Consider the following 11,494-nt stretch of genomic DNA (forward strand, 5'->3'; position numbering starts at 1 on the left):
TAGTGGGCTGATCAGACTATATATACCCAAAGTATTTGTATTTCTTTTTCCTTTAATTAAAAATATCCATTAAATTAAAAATACAAAAAATCCATTTAATGTAGGAATCATGGTTGTAACTTGTAAAATAAAAAGTAAAACATTAAATAGAAATTTATTATTCACATCATAATTTTATGTGATTTCATATCAAACAAATTGAGGCCATCACGTGATGAAGAAATAATTCAACATAATAAATAAATATATATATATATATATATATATATATATATATATATATATATATATATATATATATATATATATATATATATATATATATATATATATATTGAAAATTATAAATATAATTAAAAGTTATTATATGTATAAAGTAGTATATATATATTATATAGTGTGGGAATTTGTGAAGAAACTACGCCCCCCACCACCCCCCACCCACCCCCTATCACTGTCTATTTAACATGCGATAAATTTGTTTCAGACTCTTGTTTTTCTCTTCTTTTTTCTCACACACTCAGTGTGAAAGAAAAGTATTTTTTTTTTTAGTTTAAGTTTCTCAACCACAGAATTATATTGCAGTAAATTAATATAAATCTTCATAAGAAATATAGCAAAAAAGGAAGAGTTGATAAATACAGAAACAAAATCCAAAGAGCTGGTGGAAATTAATTTAATGGTGTTGGCACAAATGTTCATCGCTGCTGCAAGTAAGTTCCTCTACTCTCTGATCCTTTTCTCAACGTCAAGAACATGCACATGCATACACACAATATATATATATATATATATATATATATATATATATATATATATATATATATATATATATTTCAAAAACTAATTTTTTCATTTCATTGAATTCATAACTCTCCAATTCTTGTTTTATCTTCTAGTTCTTTAAACCAAAGTTAGTGGCAGAGCCAACATAGGATTTACGAGGGGCCGTTGCACCCACAGTTTGTCGAAAGTCTACTATTTTATATAAAGATCTGTTATTTTTCGAGTTGTGCGTAAAAAAAAATATTTAGGCCCACCCAAATACTTATTAAATAATTGTTTACAAACTTTTGAATGTGTTTATTAAGTTTGCTATAGCTAGGTTGTGTTTATATGTATGTTTGTTTACACTTTGTACTAAACGAAATATGCAGGAATTTATTTTGAGATCCAAAAGTTGAGGTTATTTATTTATTTGACCCCAAAACATTCTTTATCTACAGATATATATTTTACTGTATGCAAAGTCAGTGGTGTGTCACAATTATTCTTTAATGGAATATACTAATATTTAATCTTAATTCACTGTGCAATATCAGTAGGACTGGTACTTTACTTTTATTTTATTTTTCTCTTTTTTTGGTACATGGAATCTTTTTTTTTTTTTTTCCTTAGAAAGGAATATAATCAGAATATTACCACGACAATACATACACAGTTGTCTAGATTTTTATCCTTTTTACTTATTATTTATTTATTTTATCAAACTCACACTAAAACAGAAGGAAACATGAGAAACATTTTTGGATAAGGATTTATTCTCACAAGATACATGTTTTAGCATGTGACCCCTCACATGTTTTAGCAAATTAAAAGTCCTAAAGATATTTAAAAATTAAATTAATTATATAAAAAAAAAAGGTTTCGGTTTTTCAATAAAAATGAATTATATATTTTTTTTTTAATTTTCAAGTTTCATTTTAATGTATATATACTATCATTCATCAATCTTTATAATTTATAAGAGTAATTATTCGTCGATGACTCAATTTTTTTCTTCGTAAACACTCGACAGATTCGATGTTTCTCCGATTTCAAGAACTTGCATGGCAAGAAATAATCACCCCTTGTCTCTTGGAAGAAGCAAGTATAATCCTCCAACTCGGTTTTCTCGCAATTATATCGATCCTCTTCATAATGAACAACGTTGATTCTTCATGCAAACGCAGAAACAAGTCGAGCCAAGTCGAAGATCAATACCACACAAATGACAAATATACCCTCTCCCTCAAACTCTCCCTCGTTTCTTCCATCACAATCCTCGTCACTCAACTCACTGCCTTGCTCGATTCGCAACTAAGCACCGCCAATGTGTGTGGGCCCTACAAAGGCCTAGTCCTTTCGTCAAGGATTACGCAAGTGATATCATGGTCAATCACACTAGTCGCACTTTGCAAAATCCGGAAAAACACGAAGCTCATCTATTTCCCGTGGATTTTGAGATCGTGGTGGATTTCGAGCTTCTTGTTATCTATTACTCGTTCGATTATCGATGCTCGTTCTATAATCAAGAACCACAGTCAACTCCGATTCCAAGAATATGCTGATATTATCAATCTAGTAGCTTCCACTATCCTACTAGGATTATCAATCCGTGGGAAAACGGGATTGGGATTATCCTCCATCATAATCGAAAACGGGATAAATATTTCCGAGCCACTTCTCAACGGTAAAAACGAAAAGCACGCACAAGCTACTTATAAGAGAGATAGTAGTCCATATGGAAGAGCCACTCTTATTCAACTAATCACATTCTCTTGGCTTAATCCACTCTTCGAATACGGATTCAAAAAGCCGCTCGATCAAGAAGAAGTCCCCGATGTTGATATAAAAGACTCTGCAGATTTTCTCTCGCGGAATTTCGATGAATGCCTCAAATACATTAAAGAAAAGGACAAAACTCAAACCCCCTCTATATACAAGGCGATATATATATTCGCGAGGAAGAAAGCCGCTATAAACGCACTTTTCGCAATCACAAGTGCAGCAACTTCTTACGTGGGGCCCTACCTAATCAAATTCTTCGTCGATTTCTTGAACGAGAAGAAATCAAGAAGATTGTCGAGCGGCTATTTTCTTGCATTAGGGTTTCTTGTGGCGAAATTGGTGGAGACTATAGCTCAACGGCAATGGATATTCGGGGCCCGACAATTAGGGCTCCGTTTGAGGGCCGCTTTGATTTCACAAATCTACAAAAAGGGTTTGATTCTGTCGAGCCAAACAAGGCAGAGCCGTACAAGTGGCGAGATAATCAATATAATGAGCGTAGATGTGCAAAGAATAACCGACTTCACGTGGTATTTGAACACGTTATGGATGCTGCCTATACAAATATCACTAGCTATCTTTATATTGCACATGAATCTTGGAAACGGAGCTTTTGTGGCGTTGGGTGTAACTCTGTTAGTAATGGCGGGGAATATTCCGTTAACTCGGATGCAAAAGGGTTACCAAACGAAGATCATGGAAGCGAAAGACGAACGCATGAAAGCCACTTCGGAAGTTCTTCGTAACATGAAGACGCTAAAATTACAAGCGTGGGATATCCGGTACCTTAAAAAAATCGAATCTTTAAGACAAACGGAGCACAATTGGCTTTGGAAGTCTCTTAGATTGACAAGTGTCACCACTTTCATCTTTTGGGGGTCGCCCACTTTCATATCGGTGATCACTTTCGCGGGTTGCGTTTTGATGGGGGTCCCGCTCAAAGCGGGTACGGTTTTATCCGCTCTAGCCACTTTCCGGATGCTCCAAGATCCGATTTTTAATTTGCCCGATTTGCTCAATGTGATGGCTCAAGGGAAAGTTTCGGTTGATCGAATCTCCTCTTATCTACAAGAAGACGAGATCAAGTCAAACGCCGTTGACATTGTCGAAAACGACGAAACGGGGTTTCATGTAGAAATTATTGGCGGGAAATTCGGTTGGGAAGTCGAATCGAAGATTCCGATTCTTGATAATATAAATTTGAGGGTTAAAAAGGGAATGAAGGTGGCGGTTTGCGGGACCGTCGGATCGGGGAAGTCGAGCTTGCTATCGTGCGTGTTGGGCGAGATGGAGAGGTTATCCGGTGCGGTGAGGATCACGGGAACTAAGGCATACGTGCCGCAGTCGCCATGGATATTGACGGGGAATATCCGGGAGAATATTCTTTTCGGGAAGGAGTACGATGGGGAGAAGTATTGGAGGACGATCGAGGCTTGCGCTTTGGTGAAGGATTTCGAACTTTTCGGGGCGGGAGATTTGACGGAGATTGGAGAGAGAGGGATAAATATGAGTGGTGGCCAAAAACAGAGGATTCAAATCGCACGTGCGGTTTATCAAGATGCAGATATTTATTTGCTTGATGATCCTTTTAGTGCTGTGGATGCACACACTGGAACAGAACTCTTTAAGGTTTGTTTGTCTTTGGGTTTTTTTGCCAACAAATTTATTTTTTGGTGGTATTTCTATAAATTTAGGAATTTATGTATGTGAAACAGGATTGCTTGATGGGGATTCTTAAGGAGAAGACAATAGTGTATGTTACTCACCAAGTTGAATTTCTACCTGCAGCAGACCTCATTCTGGTAAGTTCGATAAATTGCTAAAACACTCCTCATTTTATGAGTATTAGGCAAAAAACCCCCTTGTAATGCATTGTCTTAGCACATGACTACCTAAAAAAATGAACTTCAAGGGGGCATTTTGCTAAAAAAATTGAGTCACAAGGGGTTTTTGCTAATAAAATTACACGAGATGGTCTTTTAGCAATTAGAGAAAATACAGAGGTGTCGACTGCAATAAAGCTATTCACAAATATTTGGTGGTATTCGTTTATATATCGATTGACGTTAGAATAAATTAGATAACGACGAAAAATGCATCACAGGGGTTGTTTGCTAATATTTATAACACGAGGGGCTTAATTAGCAATTTGGTAATAATAAAGGGGGTGGTAAATGCAATTAACTTTTACAGGTGATGCAAAATGGAAAAATATCACAAGCAGGTACCTTCGACGAGCTATTGAAGCAAAACATCGGATTCGAAGTTCTAGTTGGGGCCCACAATGAAGCCCTAGAATCGGTCCAATCGGTAGAAAACTCCAGCAGAATCTCCGATCATGCACCGGCGGCGGCGGCCGAGAACGAAGCGGCGGCGGCGGCTGAAGCAGACGCCGCCGCGAATCAGGAATTCCCGCACACGAAGCAGGACTCGGAGCACAATCTATGCGTAGAGATCACCGAGGAGGAAGGGAGATTGGTGCAGGAAGAGGAGAGAGAAAAGGGCAGTATCGGAAGAGAAGTTTACCTGTCGTATTTGACGACTGCGAAAAGAGGGGTTTTGGTTCCGATTATAATCCTGGCGCAGACGTCGTTCCAGGTGCTGCAGATCTCGAGCAATTACTGGATGGCGTGGGCTTGTCCCGCTGGAGATGATCTGCCGTTGATCGGAATGCGATTTGTGCTGTTTGTTTACACGCTCCTTGCTCTAGGCAGCGCTTTCTGTGTGCTGATTAGGGCTTCTTTGGTGGCGGTTGCCGGATTGATGACGTCGGAGAAATTGTTCAGTAATATGCTCAACAGTGTTTTCCGTTCTCCGATGGCTTTCTTTGACTCTACGCCGACCGGGAGAATTCTGAATCGGGTAAGCATTTCAACATCAGAAATTTAATTTCTCGATTTTATTCGTAGGGGTTGAAATAAGAACAAAATTTCCGACTCCCGCCGATTTCCGATCAAATTTCAGTTTTCAAAATCATTCCGAAAACTCGATTTTTATTAAAAAAGAAACCCCCTAAACTTAGGCTAAATAGCGAAAAATATCCCCACCTATTCGTAATTACTAAACTCCCTCCGAGGTTTGTTTCCGTCTTACTCCAAACCCCTTACAACGTGGCTTTTCACGGATTTTGTTGATTCTGGGGAACACACTTTACACAATTTTAGATATTTTCTTTTATTTCTCACCTATTTAACAAAATGTATAATAGATTGTACACATTTTCTATTTTGGTTATTACAGATATGTGGGGTGTTTTTTGTTATTTAGCCTAAGTTCAGGGATTTGTCTGTAATTTACCCTATAATTATACTTATTAGTACCTAGCCTTACCAATAGGTTAAAAGGTCTAGGGTTCTGAGTCCCCCTCCCCTACTTCCCCGTGTAAAGGACTTGAATTTACTAAAAAAAAATAAAAAAAAAATTGGAATTTTCTGAATTCCCCCGATTCCGATAAAAAAAAAAAAATCAAATTTTGGAATAAGTTCAATTTCCGAAATTTTGAATTCCAATTTTTCCATTTTTTTATTTTTTTCGGGACGGAGTAAGAATTAACTTTTCACTTTCGAATAAGCTTATCAGACGTAAGATCTTATCGATCTTATCAACTGGTAAAAATAAGATTAGCCCAACCAAATCGCTCACTAGTGTTAAAAGTATATATATATTATCTTTTCCTAATCAGATAGTGGCAATCATTACACAACAGGCTTCGACGGATCAAAGCGTGCTCGACTTAGAAATGGCGAACAAATTAGGATGGTGTGCATTCTCAATAATCCAGCTTCTCGGTACCATAGCAGTTATGTCACAAGTTGCATGGGAAGTATTCGTCATCTTCATTCCGGTCACAGCTATCTGCATCTGGTACCAGGTAATTAATAATAAACTTTCAATTTTTTGAATAAATAAATTTCAGACAAAAAAAACTCTTCCACAATTTTTCGTTTTGTTTTTGGCAGCAATATTATATACCAACGGCGAGAGAATTGGCCCGTCTGGCTGGAATCGAACGGGCCCCAATCCTTCACCATTTTGCAGAATCGCTAACCGGAGCCGCAACTATACGTGCATTTAACCAACAAGAACGGTTCACAGATGCTAACTTAAGCCTCATTGATAATCACTCGAGGCCATGGTTTCATAATGTGTCGGCTATGGAGTGGCTTTCTTTTAGACTGAATCAGTTGGCCAATTTTGTCTTCGCCTTTTCACTCGTTTTGCTCGTCACTCTCCCTGAAGGAATCATAAATCCAAGTAAATATCATATATATATATATACATAGTATATATATATATATATGTATATATATATATATATATATATATATATATATATATATATATATACATATATATATATACATATATACATATATACATATATATATACATAGTATATATATATATATGTATATATATATATATAATCGTTAGGGTTGATTGCATTTAGCACCCCCAGAATTTACCCAAATTGTTAAAAAAAAACTACCTGCGTTATAAATATTAGCAAAATTCTTCCTATGATTCAATTTTATTTGCAAACTACCCCTAAAAACGCATTATTAAGGGATTTTTGTGCAAAAAAAAGTATTATAGGGATTTTTGGCAATTTGGTATAACACAAGGGTGCTAAATGCAATAAACTTAAAATGTTGACTAATAATTGTATATTTGTATCTTTTGTACCGAATGTTATCACAGGTATTGCAGGTTTGGCAGTGACTTATGGAATAAATTTGAATGTTCTACAAGCTTCCGTGATATGGAATATTTGCAACGCCGAAAATAAAATGATATCCGTAGAACGGATTCTTCAGTACTCGAATCTTACAAGCGAAGCCCCTCTTGTTATTGAAGAGAGTAGGCCTCCGATAGACTGGCCACATTTTGGAACTATTTGCTTCGAAAATTTGCAGGTATATGAATATCGAGTTTTTTTTTTTTTTTTTGCATTCACCACCCCTACATTTACTTTAATCGCAAAAGACACCCCTCTGCCACGTTCGAAAAGCCAAAATCAAACAGAGCAGGTGAGCTAAGAAAAACGTAGCATAGGGTTTATAGTAATAAAAACAATATACAACATTTTCAACAATTCAAATTTTTATTTATTTATTAATTTGTTTTTTGCAGATACGCTACGCTGAGCATCTACCGTCTGTATTGAAAAATATAACATGCACATTTCCCGGGAGGAAAAAAATCGGGGTAGTGGGAAGAACCGGTAGTGGAAAGTCAACTCTCATTCAAGCTATTTTCCGTATTGTGGAGCCAAGAGAAGGCACCATTATTATCGATGATGTGGATATATCAAAGATCGGCCTTCATGATTTAAGATCAAGGGTCAGCATTATTCCTCAAGATCCAACGATGTTTGAGGGCACCGTTCGAGGAAATCTCGACCCTCTAGAGCAACACTCCGACTCCGAAATCTGGGAGGTACAACAAAATCTACTCTAAAAATACGAAACATAACTATAACTTATTACTTGGAAAAATTGAATTAAATCAAGTTGAATTATATTTCGGAACATTGTCATTATGTTACATATACGTTGTAGCACAACTAATTTATCTTTCCTTAAAGTTTGTAAAGGGTAATTAATTTCGGTCTTAGGTTTCTTGATTTGTCCGCGTTTATCTTAAATGAAACGAGCTTCTTTTGCAGGCATTGGATAAATGTCAATTAGGAGATATAGTGAGACAAAAGGAGGAAAAGCTGGAATCGACAGGTTCGTTTTTTTCCGACATTTTAAACCTCAAAGTCCTCTAAAACACACACACACATGATATTTTTTTTTTTTCTTTTTTTTTTCGGACAGTGGTTGAAAACGGAGAAAACTGGAGCGTAGGGCAAAGGCAGCTATTTTGCCTAGGAAGAGCTCTACTAAAGAAAAGCAGCATTCTTGTTCTTGATGAAGCAACAGCTTCGGTTGACTCTGCAACTGACGGTGTAATACAGAAAGTTATCAGTCGGGAATTTGAAGATCGAACCGTTGTTACAATAGCTCACAGAATCCACACCGTCATAGACAGTGATCTTGTCTTGGTGCTCAGTGATGGTAAGAACATAACCAACTTTTTTTTTTTTTTTTTTTTGTTTCGAGGGTTTTTTTTTTTTAAATTATTAATTGCATGAAAAATTCGTTCGATTTCTTTTTTTTTTTTTTTTTTTTTTTTCAGGAAGAATAGCAGAGTATGATTCACCAGCGAAGCTATTGGAAAGAGAGAACTCTTTCTTCTCTAAATTGATTAAGGAGTACTCGATGAGATCGCAGAGTTTCAACAACATACCGAAGTTGGAGTGATTCTTGATGCAATTTTTTCGTGTTTAGTATTTCATCATCTTACATGAAAAACGAAAAAAAAAAAAGTTGAAAAATATTCGGACTGGTTTCAATGAACATGGTATCTTTTGTTGGTTAACCGTTAATTATTATGATTTATGCAATCAGAAACAAAGAAGGTTGAAAGTAATAGTTAATGTTGCTACAATTTTTGTGAAGTTGTTACTCTCGTTTAGGGTTGGAACTGGGCTGAGTCGGTCGATTACTGGCCTAAAAACCAACCCATCCGACAATTCCAGATTTTGTATGCCCATTGTTATTCGAATTCATAGGGATGGAAATCGGATGTATTGATTGGAAAATACAAGTACAAAACAAAATCACTTTTTTTTTCGAAAATGAGAAGCGGGTTCTGGAAATTTCAAGAGTTGAATTATTATTCACTCTTGTTTAGGCAATCGAGTTACTTCTATATTTTCGATTAAAAAAAAATAAAAAAAAAACTGCAGAATTGTTTCTGGAAATTCCAAATTGTTTTAAGAAAATGTCATTTATTTACTATAATCATGCAATTTTTTCTCGTTATCACTACTTTAATCTTTTATACATAAATTATACCTAAAATGCATCATATTAAATGTGTTGATAATAATATTATAACCACATTTTTTGGAAGGACTAAGAATTTTCTCAATATTTTCATAAATTAAAATTGGACTCCAAAATTGAAATTTCCAGCAAATTTGTATATACAATCAACTTTTTTTTTCATTAATGTCGGGAAAAAAAAAAGTTGGGATTATGAAATTTAACCCGATTTTCAAATGAAAAAGAAGTGCGACTTTGCTTAGAATTTGGAAATAATCAAAAAAATCGATTTTAAACTTAAAAAGTGATTGCGATTTTAAGCTTGGAAGAGGAAGTCCTGGAAAAAACAAGTAGCAGATAATATGACGGTGATATTGCGAGCAGCGAGTTCGCTAACCACCGTCACATCAGAAGCCACGAGTACCGGAAATGGCGCACCGCCACCACCTAATCGGAACCTTCCGCCGCCGCCGTCGCCGGCGAGGCGACTCCTCTCAATTTCGAAGCGTTCGTGGCTCGTTAGAACTGAGGCATGTGTATTTCTTCAGTTCTCCATTTTTTTCTAAGCTCCATTTTTTGTTTCTTCTCAAAATTCGTGTTAATTTTGTTGATGAATTAGTTTAGGGATTGGATTCGCCATCGAATTTAGGGCGTTTGTTGGGGGATGAATGATTTTGTTGTTCATTTGGCCAGAATACCTAATTAGTGGATTGAGATTTTGTTTTTTCAGCAATTTAATCATGAATTATAAGGTTTAACTATTCAGTAGCTACCCCAAACTCCACTCAGACAAAATACTCTGTGTGTGTGTGTGTGTGTGTGTGTGTGTGTGTGTGTGTGTGTGTGTGAAACTTCTCCATTGAAATATAAACAGTTCATAGTGAACTTAAATAAATTTAAATAATCTGATGCTAAGTAGTGATTGTCTTTATTGATTTACTTCAATAAATTTTGTAGCAGTCTCCGCTTTCTCATAACGATACATTTCGATTTTATTGTAGTCGAATGTTCGGAGAGAAAGCATAGCAAAGCCAGATCCGCCTTGCGTTGTATGTAGAGGAAGCGGTAGAGTCGATTGCCACAACTGCAACGGAAGAGGTAAGATATATCATTCTTTCTTTCAATTTCTCTTATGATCTACCGACAAAATACCGATTTTTTTTTTCTTCTTCTGATTTACGTCATTTTATCCTAAACATACGGCCGATTTGTACATTTATATGTGGAAATGGAATTTGTTTAGTTAAGCTCGATTCCTTGCCTATCACTGGACAATTAGGGTGCATTTTTAATTACGACGGTTTTAGCTAATATGCTAAAAAATCGAATTCAGTACCCGTGTTATATCTAATTGCTAAAAAACCTTCCCGTTTATTAATATTAGCAAAAATTCTAAATGGTAAATTTTTAGGGGCTAGTTTGCGATATTTTTTGCATCAATTGGACTTAACCGTAGGGGTTTAAATGCAATAAACCCGAAATATCTCATCTGATGTTTACTGCAACAGGAAGGACAAATCACGTCGAATTGGCAGTGCTTCCAAAAGGAGAGTGGCCAAAATGGTAAGGTGGAAAAACTTTTCTTAATGTCACAATCGAAAAGTTGGTTGTACCGTAAGTACGATGTGCTGGCGTGTAGACAATCTCATCGAAGTTCTTGATTGAAAAAAAAATCCGTTTGCAGGTGCAAGAGTTGTGGTGGAAGCGGGCTCGGATACTGTGACCGGTGTATTGGAACAGGGGAATACAGATATATAATGGGGTTCAAATTCATGAAGAAGGATACCGATTTACTGCAAGATAATCAGATATATAAAGTTCTTGATCTCAAGGGTTCACAATCGTTTACCGAGCTACTGCTGAACGACGACGACCAATCAGATTTAGGGAGTGAAAGCTGAAATCTGATTGATTTGTAGATGTTTGTATAAGTTTGTTTGTTTAAAGGGAAAATTAAAAGCAATCCTCTGCAAATAGTGTTAATGGAATTGTCGAAACACTGGCTAATCAATATTTTTGTAACAATTTTGTTTAGTATTTCATCTTCTTCGGAAAAATAAATAAATAAA

At 35.9% G+C, this 11,494-nt stretch overlaps 2 protein-coding genes across 2 annotated transcripts; both read left to right on the top strand.

Moving 5' to 3' along the window:
• The first annotated feature begins 373 nt into the window (after positions 1 to 373).
• On the top strand, positions 374 to 9,045 carry ABCC9 (multidrug resistance-associated protein 9). Its single transcript, XM_012975989.2, has 11 exons — positions 374 to 713; positions 1,799 to 4,179; positions 4,266 to 4,352; positions 4,744 to 5,412; positions 6,257 to 6,421; positions 6,510 to 6,804; positions 7,252 to 7,466; positions 7,684 to 7,989; positions 8,219 to 8,282; positions 8,373 to 8,612; positions 8,734 to 9,045. The coding sequence occupies exons 1-11, from the start codon at positions 680 to 682 to the stop codon at positions 8,856 to 8,858; spliced, it is 4,581 nt and encodes a 1,526-aa protein (XP_012831443.2). The 5' UTR covers positions 374 to 679; the 3' UTR covers positions 8,859 to 9,045.
• A 571-nt stretch (positions 9,046 to 9,616) lies between these two features.
• On the top strand, positions 9,617 to 11,450 carry ENA (DnaJ/Hsp40 cysteine-rich domain superfamily protein). Its single transcript, XM_012975994.2, has 4 exons — positions 9,617 to 9,955; positions 10,427 to 10,523; positions 10,934 to 10,988; positions 11,110 to 11,450. The coding sequence occupies exons 1-4, from the start codon at positions 9,788 to 9,790 to the stop codon at positions 11,324 to 11,326; spliced, it is 537 nt and encodes a 178-aa protein (XP_012831448.1). The 5' UTR covers positions 9,617 to 9,787; the 3' UTR covers positions 11,327 to 11,450.
• Positions 11,451 to 11,494: the final 44 nt, after the last annotated feature.

The sequence above is a fragment of the Erythranthe guttata genome, chromosome 14 (genome assembly GCF_056151865.1).
Source record: "Erythranthe guttata isolate IM_541 chromosome 14, IM_541, whole genome shotgun sequence".
Taxonomy (NCBI): domain Eukaryota; kingdom Viridiplantae; phylum Streptophyta; class Magnoliopsida; order Lamiales; family Phrymaceae; genus Erythranthe; species Erythranthe guttata.

Coding starts and splice junctions, on each gene's coding strand:
- ENA (XM_012975994.2), top strand. CDS start 9,788: ATGACGGTGATATTGCGAGCAGCGAGTTCGCTAACCACCGTCACATCA. Junction 9,956..10,426: donor CGTGGCTCGTTAGAACTGAG/GCATGTGTATTT, acceptor ATTTTATTGTAG/TCGAATGTTCGGAGAGAAAG. Junction 10,989..11,109: donor AAAGGAGAGTGGCCAAAATG/GTAAGGTGGAAA, acceptor ATCCGTTTGCAG/GTGCAAGAGTTGTGGTGGAA.
- ABCC9 (XM_012975989.2), top strand. CDS start 680: ATGGTGTTGGCACAAATGTTCATCGCTGCTGCAA. Junction 714..1,798: donor AATGTTCATCGCTGCTGCAA/GTAAGTTCCTCT, acceptor AACACTCGACAG/ATTCGATGTTTCTCCGATTT. Junction 8,283..8,372: donor GGAAAAGCTGGAATCGACAG/GTTCGTTTTTTT, acceptor TTTTTCGGACAG/TGGTTGAAAACGGAGAAAAC.